A 20,163-nucleotide genomic window follows, 5' to 3' on the forward strand; every position below is an offset into this window, starting at 1 on the left:
AAATAACAGTTTCTAAATCACACCTTTCTTCTGTTTTAACCCATGTTTAACCACAAGATGAGTCTTGGTGATTTTCATGAAAACAAGCCTCTATATATATATATATATATATATATATATATATATAAAAGAGAACACATAAAATCCATACAAACATAAATCAATCATTCGGAAATGTTAGTTATCCAGCTATTTGGGTGGTCTGACTATTTACCTGTAAAGCAGAACATTTCAAACTTTGAAAATTGAGAATAAAGAGCTAATAAAGAGACTAAAAAGCTAATCACTAAAATCTTTCAAATAATATGAAGTACAATGGGGTCGATGCATTATTATATCTTCGCCAAAAAATCCTGGGATTTTAGGGTTTTTTTTGTTTTAGGGGGTTTTTTTTGTTGCGGATCATTTATAATGCGTTTGCGCCAGAAAGAACAGATGTTTCCATAAATGCAGGTAAATGCAATTCTACCTAACTTGCAATCACAGCTACAGTCTTTGGATTGCATTTCAAAACGCAACCAAAATGCCACGTGTGAACGTGGCCTCAGGGACACTACAAACACGTCATAGCAGCTGAAAACTATTCTGCTCTACAAAAGTTCTGTGGCACTCCTTCTCTTCTGCGCCTCTCTATGTGCTCTGACAGTGGGTTACATCCACATATGGGGTGTCCTCTTACTCCGAAAAAACTGTACAATATATTCCTGATGTATTTCCTACTTTTATTCAGTTAATGTGGGTAAATTGTGTGGCTAAATGAATGTAGTAATGATAACTATTAGTGAATTTCAAATAAAACCTTCATTTTGTTTGAATTTCTGTAAAATACATAACAAGCTTCCTACCTGCTGTTTTGAATAGTTTGAGGGATGAAGTTAATAGAATGGGGTGATATGTGGGGATTTCTACTAACATAACTTCCAAAACCACTATAGAAATGAAATGGTCCCTAAAATAAAATGAAAAGTATTCTAAATTTTTTTGAAATTTTCAGAGAATGCAGTTCGATTTATGATCTTTCTTAATAGCCAAATTAGTTACTATCAGTTTGAAAAACAGAACATTTTGAAGTTTGAAAATATCAATTTTTTAAAAATGTTTACCAAATGTTGGGAGTGCAGGTAAGCCTAGGAAGTTAGTGGTTGTAGGGGATTCTATAATCAGGAAGACAGAATAATTTGTCGCCAAGACTGCCTCAACCGAATGGTTTGCTGTCCCTTTGGCATGTGGTGGAAAGGGTGAATAAATTATTGGGAGGGGCTGGGGATGACCCAGTTGTCGTGGTCCTTGCTGGTACCAATGACAGAATAGATGGTAGGTGGAGGAGCCTGAAGAATAGTTTTAAAGAATTAGGTTCAAAGCTTATAGTAAGGACCTCCAAGGCAGTATTCTCCGGAATCCTACCTGTGCCATGCGCTACACAGAGCAGACAGCGGGAGCTCAGGGAGTTAAATGCATTGCTCAGATCCTGGTGTAGAGCAGAGGGATTTGGGATCCCAGAGCACTGGGCTGACTTTTCATTGGGGTGCAAGCTGTTTTTCGCAGATAACTTGCACCTAAATGGAAGGGGGGTTGTTGTGCTTGCGGAGAAGATCCTAGCAGAGGTGGCGGAGTACTTAAACTAGGATCGGGGGAGGAGGAAAAGGAAGACACAAAAGGGCTAGACAGGTCAGAGAGGGGGAAGGTTATGTTGGTGGGTGGTGAAGTGGGGGCGATGTATGGGGGACTAAGGCAGTGGATAAGGAGATCCACAAGTTAGAAAACAATAGTGCGGATATATGTGCCAGTAAAATTACTTTAAATCAGAGAAATAACTGTGGAAAATTAAAGTGTATGTTCACAATTGCCAGAAGTATCAAAGGCAAAATGGGTGAGCTTGAGGCTCTGGTATTAGAGGAACAGTTAGATGTTGTTGGTGTAGCAGAGACATGGCTCGATGCATCGCATGATATGCATTGCATATTCAAGGTTTTACACTCTTTCGGAAAGACAGGGCAAATAAGAGGGGAGGTGGTGTATGTCTGTATGTCAGAAGAGACTTAAAAGTGATTGTGAATGAGACAGTGGTCTCAGAAGAGTATGAGGAGGCTGAAACTTTGTGGGTTGAAATTCAAAACCAGGAGAGCGTTGACAAAATTATTTTTGGTGTAATTTATAGAACCGCTAACATCTTTGAGGAAATAGAGGGCCACCTACTTAAACAGATGGAGCGGGCTGCACAGGAGGGGACGGTAGTTATAATGGGAGACTTTAACTTTCCAAATATAAGTTGGGGTCAGGGCTCCTCTCCATCTCTGAAGGGGAGACATTTCATCAACTTTCTGTGGGATAATTTTATGGTGCAGCTTGTAGAAGATCCCACAAGAGGTGATGTATTGTTGGACCTTGTGATTTCTAACAATGCGGAGACTGTCCTACAAACTTTGAATTTTAACCCGTTCCCGACATTTGACGTGATAATACTGCATGGCGGGAGGTGCGTTCCCGCATTTTGCAGTATTATTATGTCTCCGATCGCGGGCATTAAGCCCTTACACACCACGGTCACGTGCAGGACCCGGCTGTGACACACTGATCATGCACAGTTAAAAAAAAAAAGTTAAAAACACTTCATATAAACATTTATTAATAAAAAGAATTAATTAAATAAAGTTAAAGTCCCTAAACACAATCATCCCCTATACATATTTAATAAAGTAAAAAAAAAACACAAAATCACCAGAAAAAACCCACATATTTGGTATCGCCGCGTTTGTAATAATCTGTATAATAACTCAGTAACATTATTGGACCCGCTTGGTGAGCCATGTAAAAACAAATCCCGAAAAACTCGCCAAAAATGTACATTTTTCATTAAATCCCTTCACAAAAATGTTCTAAAAAGTGATCAAAAAAAAGTTATGTACGCCAAAATGGTATCACTGAAAAGGACAACTCAACCCGCAAAAATAAGCCCTAAACCAGCTCTGTCAATGAAAAAATATTAGCGTTATATATCCGTAAAGATGGCGATACAAAAATAAATGACATTTTCTCTGTATTTGTTTTTCTTCAGTAAAATTGTAAAAATATATTTAAAAAACTATATGAATGAGGTATCACCAAAACCATAGTGATCCATAGAATAAAGATAATATGTTATTTTTATGGTACAGTGAATGGCCCCAAAAAAATACAAGAAAGGAAACCAAAATTTACTAATTTTTTTCCTACATACATTTAAGAGTTAATAAAATCTCATTAATGAGCTAATGACCCACTTACATGAAGTATTTATGTTTGTGTATCTAATGTCGCAAAAAAATAGCCCTTATTTGTCCAAATTTCCCAAAATATAAAGATTGTATAGCCAATAAAAAGGGACCAGGCATTATCTGCTCTGAATGGCGCAGCTTCCCTTCAATGTCCTGGCGTGTGCTCATACAGCAGGTTACCACCACATATGGGATATTGTTACACTCCGGAGAAACTGAGTATCAAACTTTGTGGACCGGTTTGGTATTTTATCTACTGAGAATTTGTAAATTTTTTGAAAAACACATTCATTTTGTCAAAAAAATTTAAATTTCAAAATTGCATCCGGTTTTGTTTTATCCCCTGTAAAATAATTAAAGAGTTAACAAACTTCATGAAAGTTGTTTTACAGACATTAAGGGGTGTAGTTTTTGTAATGGGTTAATTTATGGCGTTTTACTTTTATTTAGGCCTCTTAAAGTGACTTGAAATCTAAGCAGGTCCTGCAAAGGCGTGATTTTGTGTTTTTTATGAAAATGTGAGAAATCGTACCTAAAGTTCAAAGCCCCATAAAATCTTACAAAAATGAGAGAATGCATAAAAAACCATGGAGGCATAAAAGCAGACATTCTGTTTTTTTCATAAATAAACGCAACACATACCACCAAAATTTTTCATTTAACATGAACCAGTCCTCACAGCCAATGCCAGCACCAGCCATACCCAGGCAAATATAGATTATATATTATTATAGATTAATTAATCTATGAGGGGGAAGGAAGCTGTATATAATCCATGAGGGGGATGCCTAAAATTAATCCATGGGGGAAAGGGAGGCTGCATATAATCAGTGGGGGTTATGGGGATGCATATAATTAATTCATGTGGGGAAGGGGGCTGCATATAATCCATGTGGGTTGGGGGCTGCATATAATCCATGGGGTGGGGGGCATCATATGATCTATAGGGGGGAAGGGGTGCTGCATATAATCCATGTGGGGGAGGCCTGGATATAATCCATGGGGGGGTCCTGGTCTGTATATAATGTATCTATGGGAGGTAAGGGGGCTGCATATAATCCATGTGGGTGGGGGCTGCATATAATCCATGGGAGTGGGGGGCTGCATATAATTTATGGGGGGTCCTGGACTGTATATAATGTATCTATGATTTTTCAGAGCTATGATGCATTCAAACGATAAATAGATGAATATGATTAAGCGTCCAACGCCAACTTACAAGAGCATTTGGCAGCCATTGCAATACTGCAGAAATTTAAAGAATAGACTGTTATCTATTAATCTAAACTGTAACATGAAGGTTAAAATCTATTTTACAAATCTATTTTCCAACACATTATTGTTGTAGTTTTGTCATACCTGAGATATTGCTTCTTGTAAGTTTCTGAATCTTTTAAAAAACAAGTAGTCAGCCTTCAATTGCATAAGGCACGTGGTTCGGGACATATCCACACTTCTTTTGGTTCTAGTAACAGATTCTTCCTATATGGGGATAAACCACATACACTGACCAAATAAATAATCCATGTATAATAATACAAAAATGTTAATTTACAATGCTGTAAATAGGATAACAAAATTGTACTTTTTCCATGTTTTCAAGCTTGCTGACATCATCGCTTTCAAGGAAAGGGATGGACAGCAATTCCATGTTTGCATACGGAATATTAAGTGCAATTATCATTGCATATTCCTTAAATCGGCAACAAAATACAATTATTTTACATTCCCATGTACTCTAGTCTGTTAGGATTCCAGCATTTTTTTCCCTGCAGCACAATACAGTATATTCAGCAAAGTCCATTCTTACTCTGCTAATTTTCTGAGAGATAAAAGCTGTGACATTAGCAGTGTGTTCTGAAAAGTTCTATTGTCCTTTTCCTTTTGGACTGTGATAATTTTATATTATGTGGGACATAACTAGAACAAAGAAAAGAAACCTTTTCCAAACCTTCCTAAAACCTGATCTAACCTTGACTAAAACCTGATCATTAGAAAACCACAAAAATTTCCACAATGAACAATCCCTTACAGAAGCAAACAAACATTATCCTTGTTTATTTTCTGAAAACATTATTATCATATTTGTTAATAATAACTAAAATACAATTTAAAAGAAGTGTTCAAAACCTCCACTACCTACCTTTGAGTTCCATTTCATTCTCTCCAAAAATTCATATTTCTTTAAGCTCAGCTCAAAAGACTTGACATCTTTCATAAGAGAATAGTCTGAATAGAAAAATCATGAAAATGCAAATATATAGGCTTCTATTGGAATTTGATATGAAAGGCTTTTTATTTAATCACATGATAATACATGTGATATTCATTGATACAAATGTATTACTGTCCTCGCTGATTTATTTTTTCATTCATGAAAACAAGGGTTTGTTGGGATATGCACTGTGTATGGAAAAAGGAAAAGCCTATCCCATATTCATTTAAAGTGACATCTAGCTCTGTCAGAGCCTTAGTGTAGTGTTGGTTAGTTATGCTACATATTAATTGGTTTTGATAGGTCCTTTTGTTACTTCTTAGCTTCAATAGTGTGATATTTAATGAGATGATGCCATGGTGAAAGAATTATATACTACAACATTATGTCATGAACAGAACATTTCTTTATGATGTAAATGATAGTAGTTCACTACTTACCAATATCTTTCTCATGATATATATAAGATTCCACTGTGCCATTGTCATGCTTCTCATATTCTATGTAAAATGTACCATTTCTTGTTTGAATAGACCCATGAAAATAGCCATCAATCACAGATCCATGACAGAATGACTCACCCTCATCTAAATCAAACAAGTGATCATGAGCACGAATGTTCAACATAGAAAGTTGGTAAAATTAGGAGAAATTCAAACCAACAACCTATAGTTTATTCACACTAGGACTACATTTCCCTACTACATTGTCTATAGCAGTGGTCCCCAAAGTTTTTTACCATAGCCCGGCGGCACAGCAAACTTAACCCCATGCCCTTGTATTACAACAAAGTCTGATACCCCCCTGGTGAACCCCATGGTATATTTTACCACCCACACAATTCCCTCTTCCTAAGACATCTCCTACTTATAATAACCCTTTCTGTAGTCCATTCATTATAATGTCCATTATAGGGTGCACTCATTATTTTTACGAAATGCTGAGAGATAGGCCTCATGAACAGCAATGTAATATGGAGAAGGGAAGGGTGAGGAGCGCTCATCCCTCATCTCTCCTGCACCCAGCTGGATGCTCGCTTAGACTACGGCCCGGGTGAGCATCCGTTCATGTGCTTGAGACCTTAGATTGTATTGTGCACCTCATTCTTTAAGATGTTTGTCGAATTCATAGTTATTTAACTTTTTACAATATATGGACAAAGGTTTGGGTCATAAATATTTTATAAACATCCAAAGTGTCACAGTATTTAATTTTGGAAAAGAAAAGCGGATGTCCAAGGAAGGTATAATAAATGCAATCGCTTTATTAAATCATCAAAAGAAAGGATAAAAACATTTTAAAAAGCACATATGAGTGCTATATAAAGCCTAATGTCCCCAGTACAGCAATATACATTTACATTCATGGTAGGGCAGGCTTGTATGTGTATAGACAATAGTCACAATAAGTCAATAGTAATCTACACAGGTGTGGTATAAAAAACATTATTGAAAATGAAGCATAATCACAGCCATGCATTACCTAGGTGGACACTTGATCAATGCTGAACACTGGGGGCAACGATACCCACGTGTTTTCCCTGAGGAAGCCTGTGTACTCAGGTGAAACGCGTGGTGATCATTGCCCCCAGTGTTCAGCATTGACCAAGTGTCCACCTAGGTAATGCATGGCTGTGATTATGCTTCATTTTCAATAATGTTTTTTATACCACACCTGTGTAGATTACTATTGACTTATTGTGACTATTGTCTATACACATACAAGCCTGCCCTACCATGAATGTAAATGTATATTGCTGTACTGGGGACATTAGGCTTTATATAGCACTCATATGTGCTTTTTAAAATGTTTTTATCCTTTCTTTTGATGATTTAATAAAGCGATTGTATTTATTATGCCTTCCTTGGACATCCGCTTTTAGTAATTTAACTTTTTAGCGCACACCTTGTTGGTTCTTACCTTTCAGTATGCCTGAATACACAAACGAGATGTCTATGGGTATGGATGTATCATCTGACATCACCTTAAAATCATCCGTAAATACACTTCTGTCTCTCCTTAACATCAATTCAAAGTTCCTGCATTAGGAGACAAACTTTTTATACAGATGTGTACAGATGTTTATTACCTTATCTTACCTCTTGGCTAAACAGTTTGCTATAACAAACGAATATACACAGAACAACTCACAATTTTCTAAATATTAAGGTCATTGGGGAGTCCTACGTGGATATATGCTAATGTGAGCAAAATAGCAGAATTTTAGGCTTATTTCATAAATGTAAATGAGATAATTGTAAAAGAAAGATTGCAAATCTTGGGTATATGTGACAGAGTGTATATATTAATAATGCATGGGCTAGGAATCTGCCAATTCCATATTCATCAACAGACTCAGACAGACAGATTCATATTTCATAAATCGTATTTCTCATGTCATAAATAGTATCAATCCACTATTCTTTCAGAGTCATACACTCTAGAGGAAAAGAACTTTTTTTAACTGTGTTAGATAGGTAAATATTTTCTTGATCCTTCCCATTCAGGATACATCACAATCTTCCAACGTATTCAGTATTACGACTCGTGGAGGATAGCGGGCAGAGACGTTACACTAGACAAGAGTCTGTAGTGCGAGCTGTGTCCTGTCATGTTTCAGGGGAACGCCTTCCTCAGGCGGAAACCATCTTTGTGGGCGTTGTAACTATTGTAACCTGAATGGTCAACCAAAGACAATTGATTTTGGTGGATTTAGGCACATAGTGAGCTCATTTATTACATGTTGTCCTGACTTTGTAGTATATACTGTATTGTGTCTTGCCCATACCACAGATTTTACATCAGCAAGGAATTAGGAAGTTATTTTCTGACTTTAAGGCAGAGGTCCCCAACCTTTTTTGCACCAGGGACCAGCTTTAAGCTAGACCAGTTTTCCATGGCCCGGTGGGGGCGGGGCTTTGGTCATATGGGGTGGGGTTATGGAGGGGTGGAGCTTATAATATAAGATATCAGGGAGTGTCCGGACCAGATCCATCATATTGGTTTGGTGTAAAAATAAAGGAATGCAAAATGCATACAGCGTATCGCCATGTAGTATAAAATGCATACAGTGTATCTCCATGTAGTTTAAAATGCATACAGAATACCGCCATGTAGTGTAAAATGCATACAGTGTATCTCCATGTAGTATAAAATGCATACAGAATACCGCCATGTAGTATAAAATGCATACAGCGTATCTACATGTAGTATAAAATGCATACAGCGTATCTCCATGTAGTATAAAATGCATACAGTGTATCTCCATGTAGTATAAAATGCATACAGCATACCGCCATGTAGTATAAAATGCATACAGAATACCGCCATGTAGTATAAAATGCATACAGAATACCGCCATGTAGTATAAAATGCATACAGAATACCGCCATGTAGTATAAAATGCATACAGTGTATCTCCATGTAGTATAAAATGCATACAGCGTATCGCCATGTAGTATAAAATGCATACAGAATACCGCCATGTAGTATAAAATGCATCCAGCGAGGACCGCCCCCTGTGCACTAGCGTCGCTTTATGAAGGAACGTGTGAACACACCCTTATGATGCTAGGTCCCAGGGGGAGTTGAGCTGCAGTTTTGCTGTGTTAGGGTGGATTTTTTCACATCAGTGATTTTACACTGAACTCATTTGGCTTATGGACACATTCACATTGGTTTTCTCTTTCTGGACAATGATTTGCCACTGATGCCTTAGTGACCCATTTCAATGGGCTTTTTCACACTTCAGTTTTTTTCACTTATTAGTTTAGAACTTGTTCTTTTTGTGTTCACTGACAACACTGGATCAGAGGAAAAAAAACTGAAGTGTTAAAAAAGCCCATTGAAAGGAATGGGTCAGTAAGATATCAGTGACAAATCACTGAGTCCAGGAAGAGAAAACCAATCTGTGTGTGTCCATAGGGCAAAATGGGTTCTGTGAAAAATCATTGATTAAAAAAAAGGTTTCAATGTGAAACCAGTGTAAAGTGATTGTATAAAGTTTGATTGTTATTCCCTATTTACAGGACAGGTGAGAATGATGTGATTGGTGAAGGTCCGACTGTTTGCTCCCCAGCATTCTGGAGAGAGGGGGTCCCGTACTGACTCATAACTCACATTTCTGTGTGAGCTACATTCTATAGAAATCGAATTCTCAGACACTCTCATAGAGGCCACATTCTCAACCATTAGTAAGAACAAGACCCCACGTTCTCCAGATTTTTAGGGAGTTCCAGTCTAGCAGCTGGACCCTCACCGGTCAGCTGCTTACCCTCACCTCTCTTATGTTGTATCCCTGCATGGGCCATCAGTGGACATGACACAGCCGGGCAGGTGGTCTCCAGGGTATATACTGTGATCTATGGGGCTATGGCTGTCGCACCCATACATTATACAGAGGATCCTATGGGTGGGGGGTCATCAGTGCATGTGACTGCAGAATATTTCACCCATTAGTGACCAGCACTTGCCTTCTAGTGTGAACTGAGCCAAAGAGGTGACATAAGATGCAGAGAGAAGTGCTCAGCGACCTGCAGCTTCTCATAGAAGGTCAATATATGTGACATTACCCTGACCCCAAGGTCACAGCCTTCATCTATAGTTTATAGTGTATGGGGGGATATATGAGGGGTCCAGGCTATGCTGCTGATGGCAGAGAGGTTGGCATGTAGCTAGTCAGCTATTGCCCGCTGTTATCAGCCAGTGTGTGTGACAGCACCTGCGGCAGGTGACATGGGGTGCCGCAGTAGTAGTGGAGGCAGGGTGGGGTGAGGTTGTGTGTAGAGGTGACCTCCCCTCCCTCAGCTGCTCCCCCACCTCACCTCCGGACAGCGCCCCGTTGTTCATTTGCCATTCGACCTCGGCCATGCAGGAGGAGACGCGGCGGCGGCGGGTTGTGGGCGTCATCTGTCCCCGGAGCCGGCTGAGAGGACGCGGGAGTGCGCGGTGCTACCCACAAGCCCCCGCGGCAGTAGCGGCACCGCACACGTCTTGTACCAGGGGGGAGGCAGCAGTTCCCCCGCGGGCACTCCCGGGGCCCCGTGTGTTGTGTGAGGTGCGTCAACAATGGCGTCAGCTCGGGGTTGCTCTCTGTGGACGAGGCCACGGCCTGGAGCCTGAGCCGACAACTCAACGGGGGGAGCGGAGCCGCGGCCCCCTGCGCGGACCGGCTGATAGACTCCAACGGCCCGGTCCTGGTCCGCGGACCGGCGGTTGGGGACCTCTGCTTTAAGGAACACCAAAAGTCCATCACAACAGGGAATGGCAGTTTTACAGTGTTTTTTGCAATTCCTCCTGAATATGCCAATACCCATTTTGTCACTATACACTGCTGTAAGGGCACAAGGTGGCGCTTTGAAGGGAAAGAGTGAAATAAATATGGCTGAAAAAGTTTTCATGAAGAGAACCTGAAAAGTGACCCTAATTTTTAAACGCACACCCCATGGAGAATTTAGCAAAGTGTAATATGTGGTGTAGTGTAATACAAGTGGTGTAGTGAGCATTTTAAACATACAAAAGGTTTCTAAATATGATGTGCAATAGATGTCCAAGTTGGAAATTGCAATTATTTCCTTCCTTTAGAAGCAGACTTGAGGCATTCACCGGCGAAATATTGCCCTGGCAAAACAGAGGGGACATCTAATCCAGAGGGACTGGGGTCCTGTCCTTGTTTAAATATTAGTTCCCTAATCACCACCTCTTGACAATGGAGAAATGATACTGCCTGACCTGTATATTGGAACAGCATGTAAGAGTTGTACAGCATCATCTATATAATGTACACGGCCAGCATTTTGTACCATATCTTTGTTTTCCCTAGAGTGCTATATGGCTTCAGCATCTGATCTGACAGATCAAAAGCACCCGTGTGTTTTATTGCAAGTCAGGATGCCGTCTGGCTCAGGGGTAGCGGTGGTTTTACATCATACAGGATGGAGAGTCCCCATGAGTTGTGGTCAGAACAAGGACATCCCTTTTATCTTTATACTTGACCAACATCATGTTCTGATTGCTGAGTGCCTTGATGTATCTCATTTCCAAGTGGCAACCTAACAAGGGATTTAGTGAGACCTCTCTGGTTTTTGCATACAGTGCTGAATGCCAGCCAATAGCAGCAATCATGAGCTGTGGGAGGTGACGTAAACCCCTCTGGTCCACGGGGAACCGGGGAATGGCCATCAGGAACAGCTACCAATCTTGCTCTGATCACTGTGTCTGAACCATGTTGGCAACTATGATGGCACACGTGGGGAAGGGGTTTAAAGGCTATACAATCTTTTTTTTTTTTTTTTGGTAATGTGGACAAATAAGGGCTTATTTTTTGCAAGAAAGGTTTGTACTTTTAAAAAACTTCATTTTAGTGGGTCTTTAGTTTATTGATGAGATTTTATTAACTCGTTAATGGGTGTAGAAAAATTAAATCATCAATTCTTGTTTCAGACTTTTAGCATTTTTAGGGGAGGGTCTTCACTGTAGCATAAAAATAATATATTACCGTATATTCCGGCGTATAAGACGACTTTTGAAGACAGAAAAATCTTCTGTCTTCTCTGGGGTCGTCTTATACGCCGGTAATCCAGCCCGCCCGCCCGCCGTGTATTCACAGCGGCGGTCGGGTCGCACTGCATGGAGAGGGCTCACGGGCTGAGCCCTCTCCATAGCCGGTAAGTCTTTGCTGCATATTGCAGCAAAGGCTTACCGGTAACACCCGCGATCGGTGCTAGCACCGATCGCGGGTGTTTTCACAGCATGGGCAGTGAGGGGTGTACCGCACACGGGGAGGTGCTGGATCTGACAGCTCCAGGACTTGAGGGGGAGAAGACAGGACAATCCCGGGTAAGAACATGCAGCCTCGCCGTCTCAGCAAGCGCTACGTGCTGGGCAACAAGCTGGGCACTGCCAGGGCTGCCCCCAAGACTGGCATGAAGGAGCCGCTGCCGGCGCTGGGCACGGGGGTCACCGGGAGGGCACGGATGTGGCAAGGACCAGGGGGAGGATGAGGAGGTCGCTGTGCAGGAACAGGAGGCACTGAGACCCCCATGCCCGCGGTCTGTGAGGTGCCCGTACCAGGTGGGTGCCCGGCAGGAGTGGGCGTGCGCGGGTAGCCATGTGCTGCAGCAGGCTGCTTGTTTCTCTGCTTGTAACAAAGGGAACTAGTTCTCGTCATGTAGAGAAATGTCTCCAGATTTACTGATCTGCACCTAATGAGGCTTTGTGCTGCCTGTGCCCCCTCATCCCTGCCAGGGGTGCCCCACATCTGGGGGTGAGCTCCATCCATGCAGCACTGGCATAGCCTCACACACCCCCTTTTCTGGAGAGAGAAACACGTGCCCTGCCAGTGGCTGTATCTCACCCAGAGCTGGGTGCCAGGCTCTCACCCATGCCCTCCCCTGTAGGCTACAGTCATGTGGGGGGTCATTGTGTGACAGCAGCCCCCCAGGGAGTCACCTCTGTGCCATCTAGAGATAACCATCTGATGCATCAGTGATTGGCACAGTATTGTCTCTGATGCCCCCGTAAACAAAGCAATTCAAGTTGGCAAAATCAAAAAAATAATTTTTGTACAGGAGGTTTTCATTATTATAAAACCTATTCAAATTGGGTATCCCCTTAATCGTACCGACCCAAAGAATAAAGTAGACATGTCATTTGGGGCGCTCAGTGAAAGACGTAATATCCAAGCCCACAAGAAAATGGTGCAAATGCGTTTTTTCACCATTTTCATTGCATTTGTAATTTTTTTCCCGCTTCTGAATACATGGCATGGAATATTTAATAAAATAAAAATTTAAGGTACAGTATGGTAAAATGGACGATGGTAAAGTTGTTGTTGTATGCCTTATGTTTATGAGCGACAGTTTTCCTGCTATATACCTGCATGTCATAAGAATTTAAATTAAAAAAAGGACCATGTTAAATTCAAATCTGTTTTTTTTTAAATTTTTACCGGTGTTTTGTATGCGTTGGAAAAGGGGTAGTCTTATACGGCGAATATATCTTAAACTCTATATTTTAAACAGGAAAGTAGGGGGGTCGTCTTATACACCAGGTCGTCTTATACGCCGGAATATACGGAATCTTTATTGTACGGATCACTACGATTACGGCGATACCTCTTTTATATAGTTTCATTTCCATTTGTCCTATTTTACTGAAGAAAAACTAGAATACAAAATTTTTTCAGGGGCATAGCTTTTTGCATGACAAGTTGTTTTTTTCAGTGGTACCATTTTGGTACTTGTAAATTTTTGTTTTCAAAGTATAAAACAATAAACAATGTCAAATATTTAGCACTGAAGAATAAATATTGTATAATATACCTTTGGGAACCAGGTTCGTTAATTATGCATGTAGTTTTATAATCCAGTAAAAAGGAAAAGAGGAAGGGAAAGGGAAGGGTCTGGAGCCCCAGGTTGGGGGTGTAAATCGGCCAAGAAAACGAAACAACAATTCCACATACTATGTTAAGAATATGTTACCCAATCCTGCCATACCTTTGTAAAAAATGCTTCCTTATCATGTAACATACTATATAATTTATCATTGATTATGATCAAATTTAACATGGATTTTACCAAGTGTATTGGAACAACAGCTTTTTTCCACGATGTAGCTATTCCAATCTACAAATAGGTATGAGGTAAATCTATGTTGTACGGACGTAAGGCCCAGTATTGTTTCATTCATGCTTGTAACTTTTTGGATCACATTTTAGAACATTTGTTGTAAAGGGAATTGATGAAACATTTTTGGCAAGTTTTTCAGGTTTTTTTTTTTAACAGCATACACCGAGCGGGTCCAATTATGATAATTTATTGTAGATTGTTTGGGACGTGGCGATACCAAATATGTGGGGGGTTTTGTGGTTTAGAGTTTTCTGTACTTTATTAGATATGTATAGGGAATTGTGGTGTTTGGTGGACTTTCACTTTATTTTTAAAAACTTTATTTATGGTTTTAAGACTTTTTTTGACAGGTTGGCTTGAACAAGAGATCTTCTGATGGCTTGTTCAAGTTCATATATAGCTAATACAGTGCAATACAGATGTATTGTGTCAGGTGTGCCCCTGCGATCCATGTCTTGGATCACAAGCACACCCATACCCCTCTCTGTGGTATTGCCCCTCTCCTTGTTCCTGCTCCCATCCTGACTACTCATGGGCGCCGCCATCTTGCCGCTGATGGCAGCTCCCCATGGCATCATGGGGGAGCGCCGATCCGTCGCCATGAAATGAATGAGGAGGAAAATCGCCATATACTGTCATGCTGCAGTATGGCAGTATATGATAGGATCGATCAGATCCTTGGGAGTCTGAAAAATAGTAAAAGTAAAAATTAAAAATAAAAATTAATATAAATATTAATAAACAGTAAAAATCATAAACACATTAGGTATCACCTCGTCCAGAAAATGCCCGATCTATCAAAATATAATAACGGTAATGGAAAATAGCGCCCAAAGTCGAAAATGGCACTTTTTTGCCATTTTGAAAAATATTTTAAAAAAATTAATAAAAAGTGATCAAAAGCTTGCACAGTCCTAAAGATTCTAACAATGAAAACAGCATCAAAAGTCGCAAAAAACATTATAAAACCTATACAAATTTGGTATCTCCATGATTGCGTCGACCCAAAGAATAAAGTAGACATGTCATTTATGGCGCACAGTGAAAGCTATAAAATCCAAGCCCGCAGGAAACGTCCAAAAATGCGTTTTTTCACCATTTTCACTGCATTTGGAATTTTTTTCCCACTTAACAGTACACGGCATGAAATATTAAATACCGTCACTATGAAGTGCAATTTGTTACACAAAAAATAAGCCATCACAGAGCTCTTTATGTGGAAAAAAAAATTGATTTTTGAAGGTGGTGAGTGAAAAATGGAAGTGAAAAAACTAAAAAGGGCCAAGTCGGTAAGGGGTTAAAGGGCCAGTGCGTCATTGATTGCCACTGGCCACTTCAGGGTTTCCTTAAAAGCCAGCTTCTCCAAGCAATGCTTGCAGGATCTTAGAGCTTCATGACTTTGAGAAAGTTTCCCTCTGCGTTCCCTAACTTCTGATCTCCCATTGTTACCCCGGATCTGACCTGTCTGTGGGAACACTACTGGAGGCTATGGGAAGACGTTACTGGGGTGTGTGGTGCACATTACTGGGGCTGTGTAAGAACATTACTAGGGGCTGACTGGGGGGGGATTACTGGGGGTCGGTGAGGACATTTCTGGGGGCTCTGGGGACATTACTGTGGACCTGAGGGGGGGTCATTACTGGTGGCTGTAGTGCACATTACTGAGAGCTGTGGTGCACATTACTGTGGCTGTGTAAGAACATTACAAGGGGCTGTGTGCCGTAAATTACTGGGGGGGGGGGACATTTCTTGGGGCTCTGGGGAAATTACTGGGGCCTGAGGGGGGGTCATTACTGGTGGCTGTAGTACACATTACTGGGAGCTGTGGTGCACATTACTGGGGGCTGCGTGAGGACATTACTGGGGACTGTGTGAGTACATTACTGGGGGCTACATGGGAGACATTACTGGAGGTTGTGGCGCACATTACTGGGGGGCTGTGAGCACATTACAGGGGGCTGTGTAATAATATTACTAGGTGCTGAGGTGCACATTACTGGGGACAAAACTGGGGGCTTTGGGGACATTTCTGGCATATGTGAGGACATTACTGGGGGCTTTGTGAGGACATTACTGGAGGTTGTGGGAGGACTTTTCTGGGGGCTGTGGGAGGACTTTACTGGGGGCTGTTTGAGGACATTACTAGGGGCTATGTGGGGGACATTAATGAGGGCTGTGGCACACATTACTGGGGGCTGTGAGGACATTACTGGAGACTGCATAAGAATATTACTGGGGGATGTGTGAGAACATTAGAGGGAACTGTGGGGGGATATTACTTAGGGGTTGAGAGGGCATTACAGGGGGCTGTGTGAGGACATTATGAGAGGCTACGGGGGACATTACTGGGGATGTGTGGGAACATTATTGGGAGATGTGGAGGACACTACTGGGGGCTGTGTGAGGATATTATTGGGGGCTGTAGTGCTCATTACAGGGGGCTGGGGGGGGGGGCAACGCACCTGCATTTTGCCTAATAGTAAATGCAGCCATTGTAGTAATGTCATCACCTCCTACATAATAGAAAAAATACACAACCCTCTACATGCCATTATTTAAAACGTAAAAACAGGGAGAGGTTAGTACATTTTAAGGTGTTTATCTATGCTTGTACTGTGTACAGTTACATGAGGAAGAGGCACAGAAGTGTCAGGAGGCAGCAGCACCACAGAATCCGACACTGCTCTGGGACATCTGGGGCTAAGGTCAAAAGTTCTGGGGCACAACTCTTTCGGCCCCATGCAGGATATTTCTAAAGAAAAGAAACTGTGCCCCAGGTGGAAGGAAAAGGCACTCACAATCACATGGTGTTAACTCTTACTTGTCCGGAGCCTGGCAGCAGAGAGATGATGAATATAATTCACAGACAGCCACTCAAACATAATTCGCACTGCCGGATGAGAGTAAACCACAGGAACAGCATTCCCTCAACCTATTAGCAAGGATCTTGGAAGATACACAGATGTAAGTTCAAAATGAAAAAAAATTTGCAGCAACTCCTGAATCCACAAAGGAATTGCCAGAAACAGAACTGTCATCAAATGAGAAACACTGGAGTTTTCCAGAACTAGCCATATGGAACAGGATCTTATTTGGTGACCAGCAGGGGCGTCGCTAGGCTAAAAGATCCGGGGCTCGATCTTTTGGCCTGTGCCCCGGATCAGCAGGACTCTTGTCCCACTGTCCGGGTCCTCACCCCTCTCCTACTTCTATCTGCGTCCCTTCCGGACACAGATAGAAGCGAGTGCTGCAGTGGAGAATGGAACCATAAGCTCCGTCCTTCACTACACATAGCAGGAGACACGGTGACGTCATTAAACCGCGTCTCCTGCTTCTACCAGCTGACTACAGTGCTGGGAGCCGGAGACGCGGTGTGATGATGTCACCGCGACTCAATCCCGTACAGCGAGTAGAGGAGAGAGGTAAGAAGACAGGTGAGCATGCGAGTTGTTGTTTTTTTTTTTTTATATTCACAGTGTAGGAAGTTGCTAGGGGGCCCCAATTTGCTCGGGGGACAGGGGCTGGGGGACATTAAATGACCGGGGGCATCATTTCTGGAAAGCTATGGGGACATTAATTTGATTTATGTGGGTATATGGACCATTTCTCAAGGGAGGGGGTGGGGGGGTGGAATATCAATTTATGTGGGGATATTATCCATTGTTGGGGGGGAATCCATTACTGGGGAGCTAATGGGAACATTCATTTCTGGGGGGGGGGGGCATGTGGGGGACATCAATAGCTGAAGGGGTGGCTGGGAGAACATTGATTGCTGAGAGGGGCTGGTTGGGGAACATCCATTGCTGGGGGGGCATCCCTTGCTGGGGCTGGGGAGGCTGTGGATGACATCAATTGCTTGGGAGGTTATGAGAAGGTAATGACATACATTGCTTGGGAGAGTGTGGACGACATCCATTGCTCTGGGGGGCTGGGGTGGAATATTAATTTCTGGGGGGACTGTATATGACATACTTTGATGGGGGGATTTGTGGGAGACATCAATTGCTTGAAGTGGGGGGGGACCTCAATTGCTGGGTGTCTTTGGGGCACATGCATTGCTGGGGATGGGGACAACCATTTCTGAGGGGTATCCATTGTTGGGGTTTTGGGAGGGATATCCCTTTTTGAAGGGGGTACATCAATTGCTGGGAATCTTTGGGGGACACCAATTACTGGGAGGGGGTGGGAGGGCATCAATTCGTGTAAAGCGCAGGAGGGACATCCATTGTCGTGGGGGCTGCAGAGAACATGAATTTCTGGGTGGCTTTGGGGAACATCAATTTCTTTGGGGATTGTTATTTGCCCATTATATATATAACATTATATACTGGAGGTTTGTGGGGGACATTACTGAATGGGGTCTGTGGGGACATACCTTATTCAGTGTTTGGGGGCATTATTTAGTGTGGGAATTATTCGGTGGCTCCAAATTAGATAATTAGAAAGGGTCACTTTGCAGGGCCATTATCAGAGGCAAGTGGTATTATGTGCATTATTACATGTTAGGCCATGTTTAGGGAACATTATCAGGTGGGTGGCACAATGAGGGAGTAATGTAACGTATGGGGCCAATGTAATGTGGAGAGTCAGTTATTGTGCGGGCTAAAATGGGGATAGTGTAGTATGTGTAAACTAGAATATTTTAGGCTTATAAATTGTGCATTCCGTGTAGTCTTCTTACAGTATTTGGAAGTAGAGTGTTAGAGGTAGCAGCAGGATAACCGTGTTATGGACCAAGATATAGGAACAATAAAGAACATAAGATGTCTGTGTGGTAAACTTTACAGGGAGGAAACGTGGCTGAAGAGGAGACGTGGTGGTGCTGGGGCTAATGGAGAAGATAGAGAACAACTACAGTCCGAGGACACATCACCTGCAGGCAATGGATGGAATAAGTAGGGATTTCTCCTGAATTTTCAATTGGTTTTGGCGGGGGTCATGTACAAGAATGGTCACTACTGTCAATTTAATACAAATGCATAGGGGCCCATGCCCCAGATCTTTTACCACCCTAGCAACGCCCCTGGTGACCAGACTTCCGTATCCTAACAATAAAGGTTTTTGCCCTTTGAGCACCTTTGAGCACCTTTGTCCCTCTTTTCCTCCCTCCTAGTTAATCATATATTGCAGTATTTTATAATACAGTCTTTTATAATATATACCAGTGATGGCAAACAGTTTGAAGACAAAGGCCCAAATTTCAACCAAACCCCACTTATTTATTGCAACGTAACAACACAGCAATATAAGCAGTAACTTATTGCTTCCTGCTCTTCCACAACTTTCAACAGAAGAAGAGGACCTCCAAAGATAACACGGCCTGTCCACACCTTTTCACCCTTCATGTAGTCCCAAGCACCCAAAGATGTATTGCTTTAAATTAGTGATGGGAGCAGCATCTATTAAGTTGCCTTGGACTGCAGGAAGATTCTTTAAATCCTGTCTGGTGAATTCTTTGCTCGGGAAATGGCCTGGGTGCCCACAGAAAAGGCTCTGAGTGCCACCTCTGGCACCCCTACCATACGTTTGCCACCACTAATCTATAACATAAGTTAGTATAAACAGTCTATGATTGTTGCTACTAGTCAGTCCTCAGTCTAGTTTAATTTCTGCCACCTGTCAGTCCTCAGCCTGGTGTAATCACTTCCGATAGTTAGTCCACAGTCTAGTGTAAGCAGTGCCAGCAATCAGTACATGCTCCACCACTAGGTCTAGATGGCTAGACCACTGAGACATCAGTCCTCAGTTTAATGTTATCCCTGCAAAAAAGTGGAAACAAGGGCATCGACATCAGATAATAAAAAGAATGATGAACCTGGGTGCCACTACTGTGAAGACAAGAGTATGACAAGAACGTAAACACACCAAAACAAGGTACACCAGGAATGGCATGTAAATGTACAATTCTTTATTGAAGGACAACACAAGACAATCCCTGGTTTATCAGTAAGACCAGACATTGGATTCCAGTACAACACTTAAACTGTACAAATGAACATATCACAGTCTAATTTAATTGATGCTGCCACAAGTAAGTTCACAGTCTAGTATAAATACTAGCAACAGT

The 20,163-nt window shown here is 41.8% G+C and overlaps 1 protein-coding gene across 5 annotated transcripts in view; it reads right to left on the reverse strand.

Moving 5' to 3' along the window:
• The window catches only part of LOC140065271 (disintegrin and metalloproteinase domain-containing protein 10-like), a 98,571-nt gene that overhangs the window by 57,462 nt on the left and 20,946 nt on the right, over positions 1-20,163 (reverse strand). For all 5 annotated transcript variants that reach the window (XR_011847881.1, XR_011847879.1, XR_011847873.1 and 2 more), the window contains 4 exons: positions 7,390-7,508; positions 5,910-6,056; positions 5,398-5,483; positions 4,614-4,736 (listed from right to left, as the gene is read on the reverse strand). Coding sequence is in view for 1 of the 5 variants with exons in the window: in XM_072112878.1 (XP_071968979.1) it covers positions 4,614-4,736; positions 5,398-5,483; positions 5,910-6,056; positions 7,390-7,508 (475 nt within the window). In the remaining 4 variants the exon portion in view is untranslated. The remainder of the gene's footprint in view (positions 1-4,613; positions 4,737-5,397; positions 5,484-5,909; positions 6,057-7,389; positions 7,509-20,163) is intronic.

Source organism: Engystomops pustulosus, chromosome 1, assembly GCF_040894005.1.
Source record: "Engystomops pustulosus chromosome 1, aEngPut4.maternal, whole genome shotgun sequence".
Classification (NCBI taxonomy): Eukaryota; Metazoa; Chordata; class Amphibia; order Anura; family Leptodactylidae; genus Engystomops; species Engystomops pustulosus.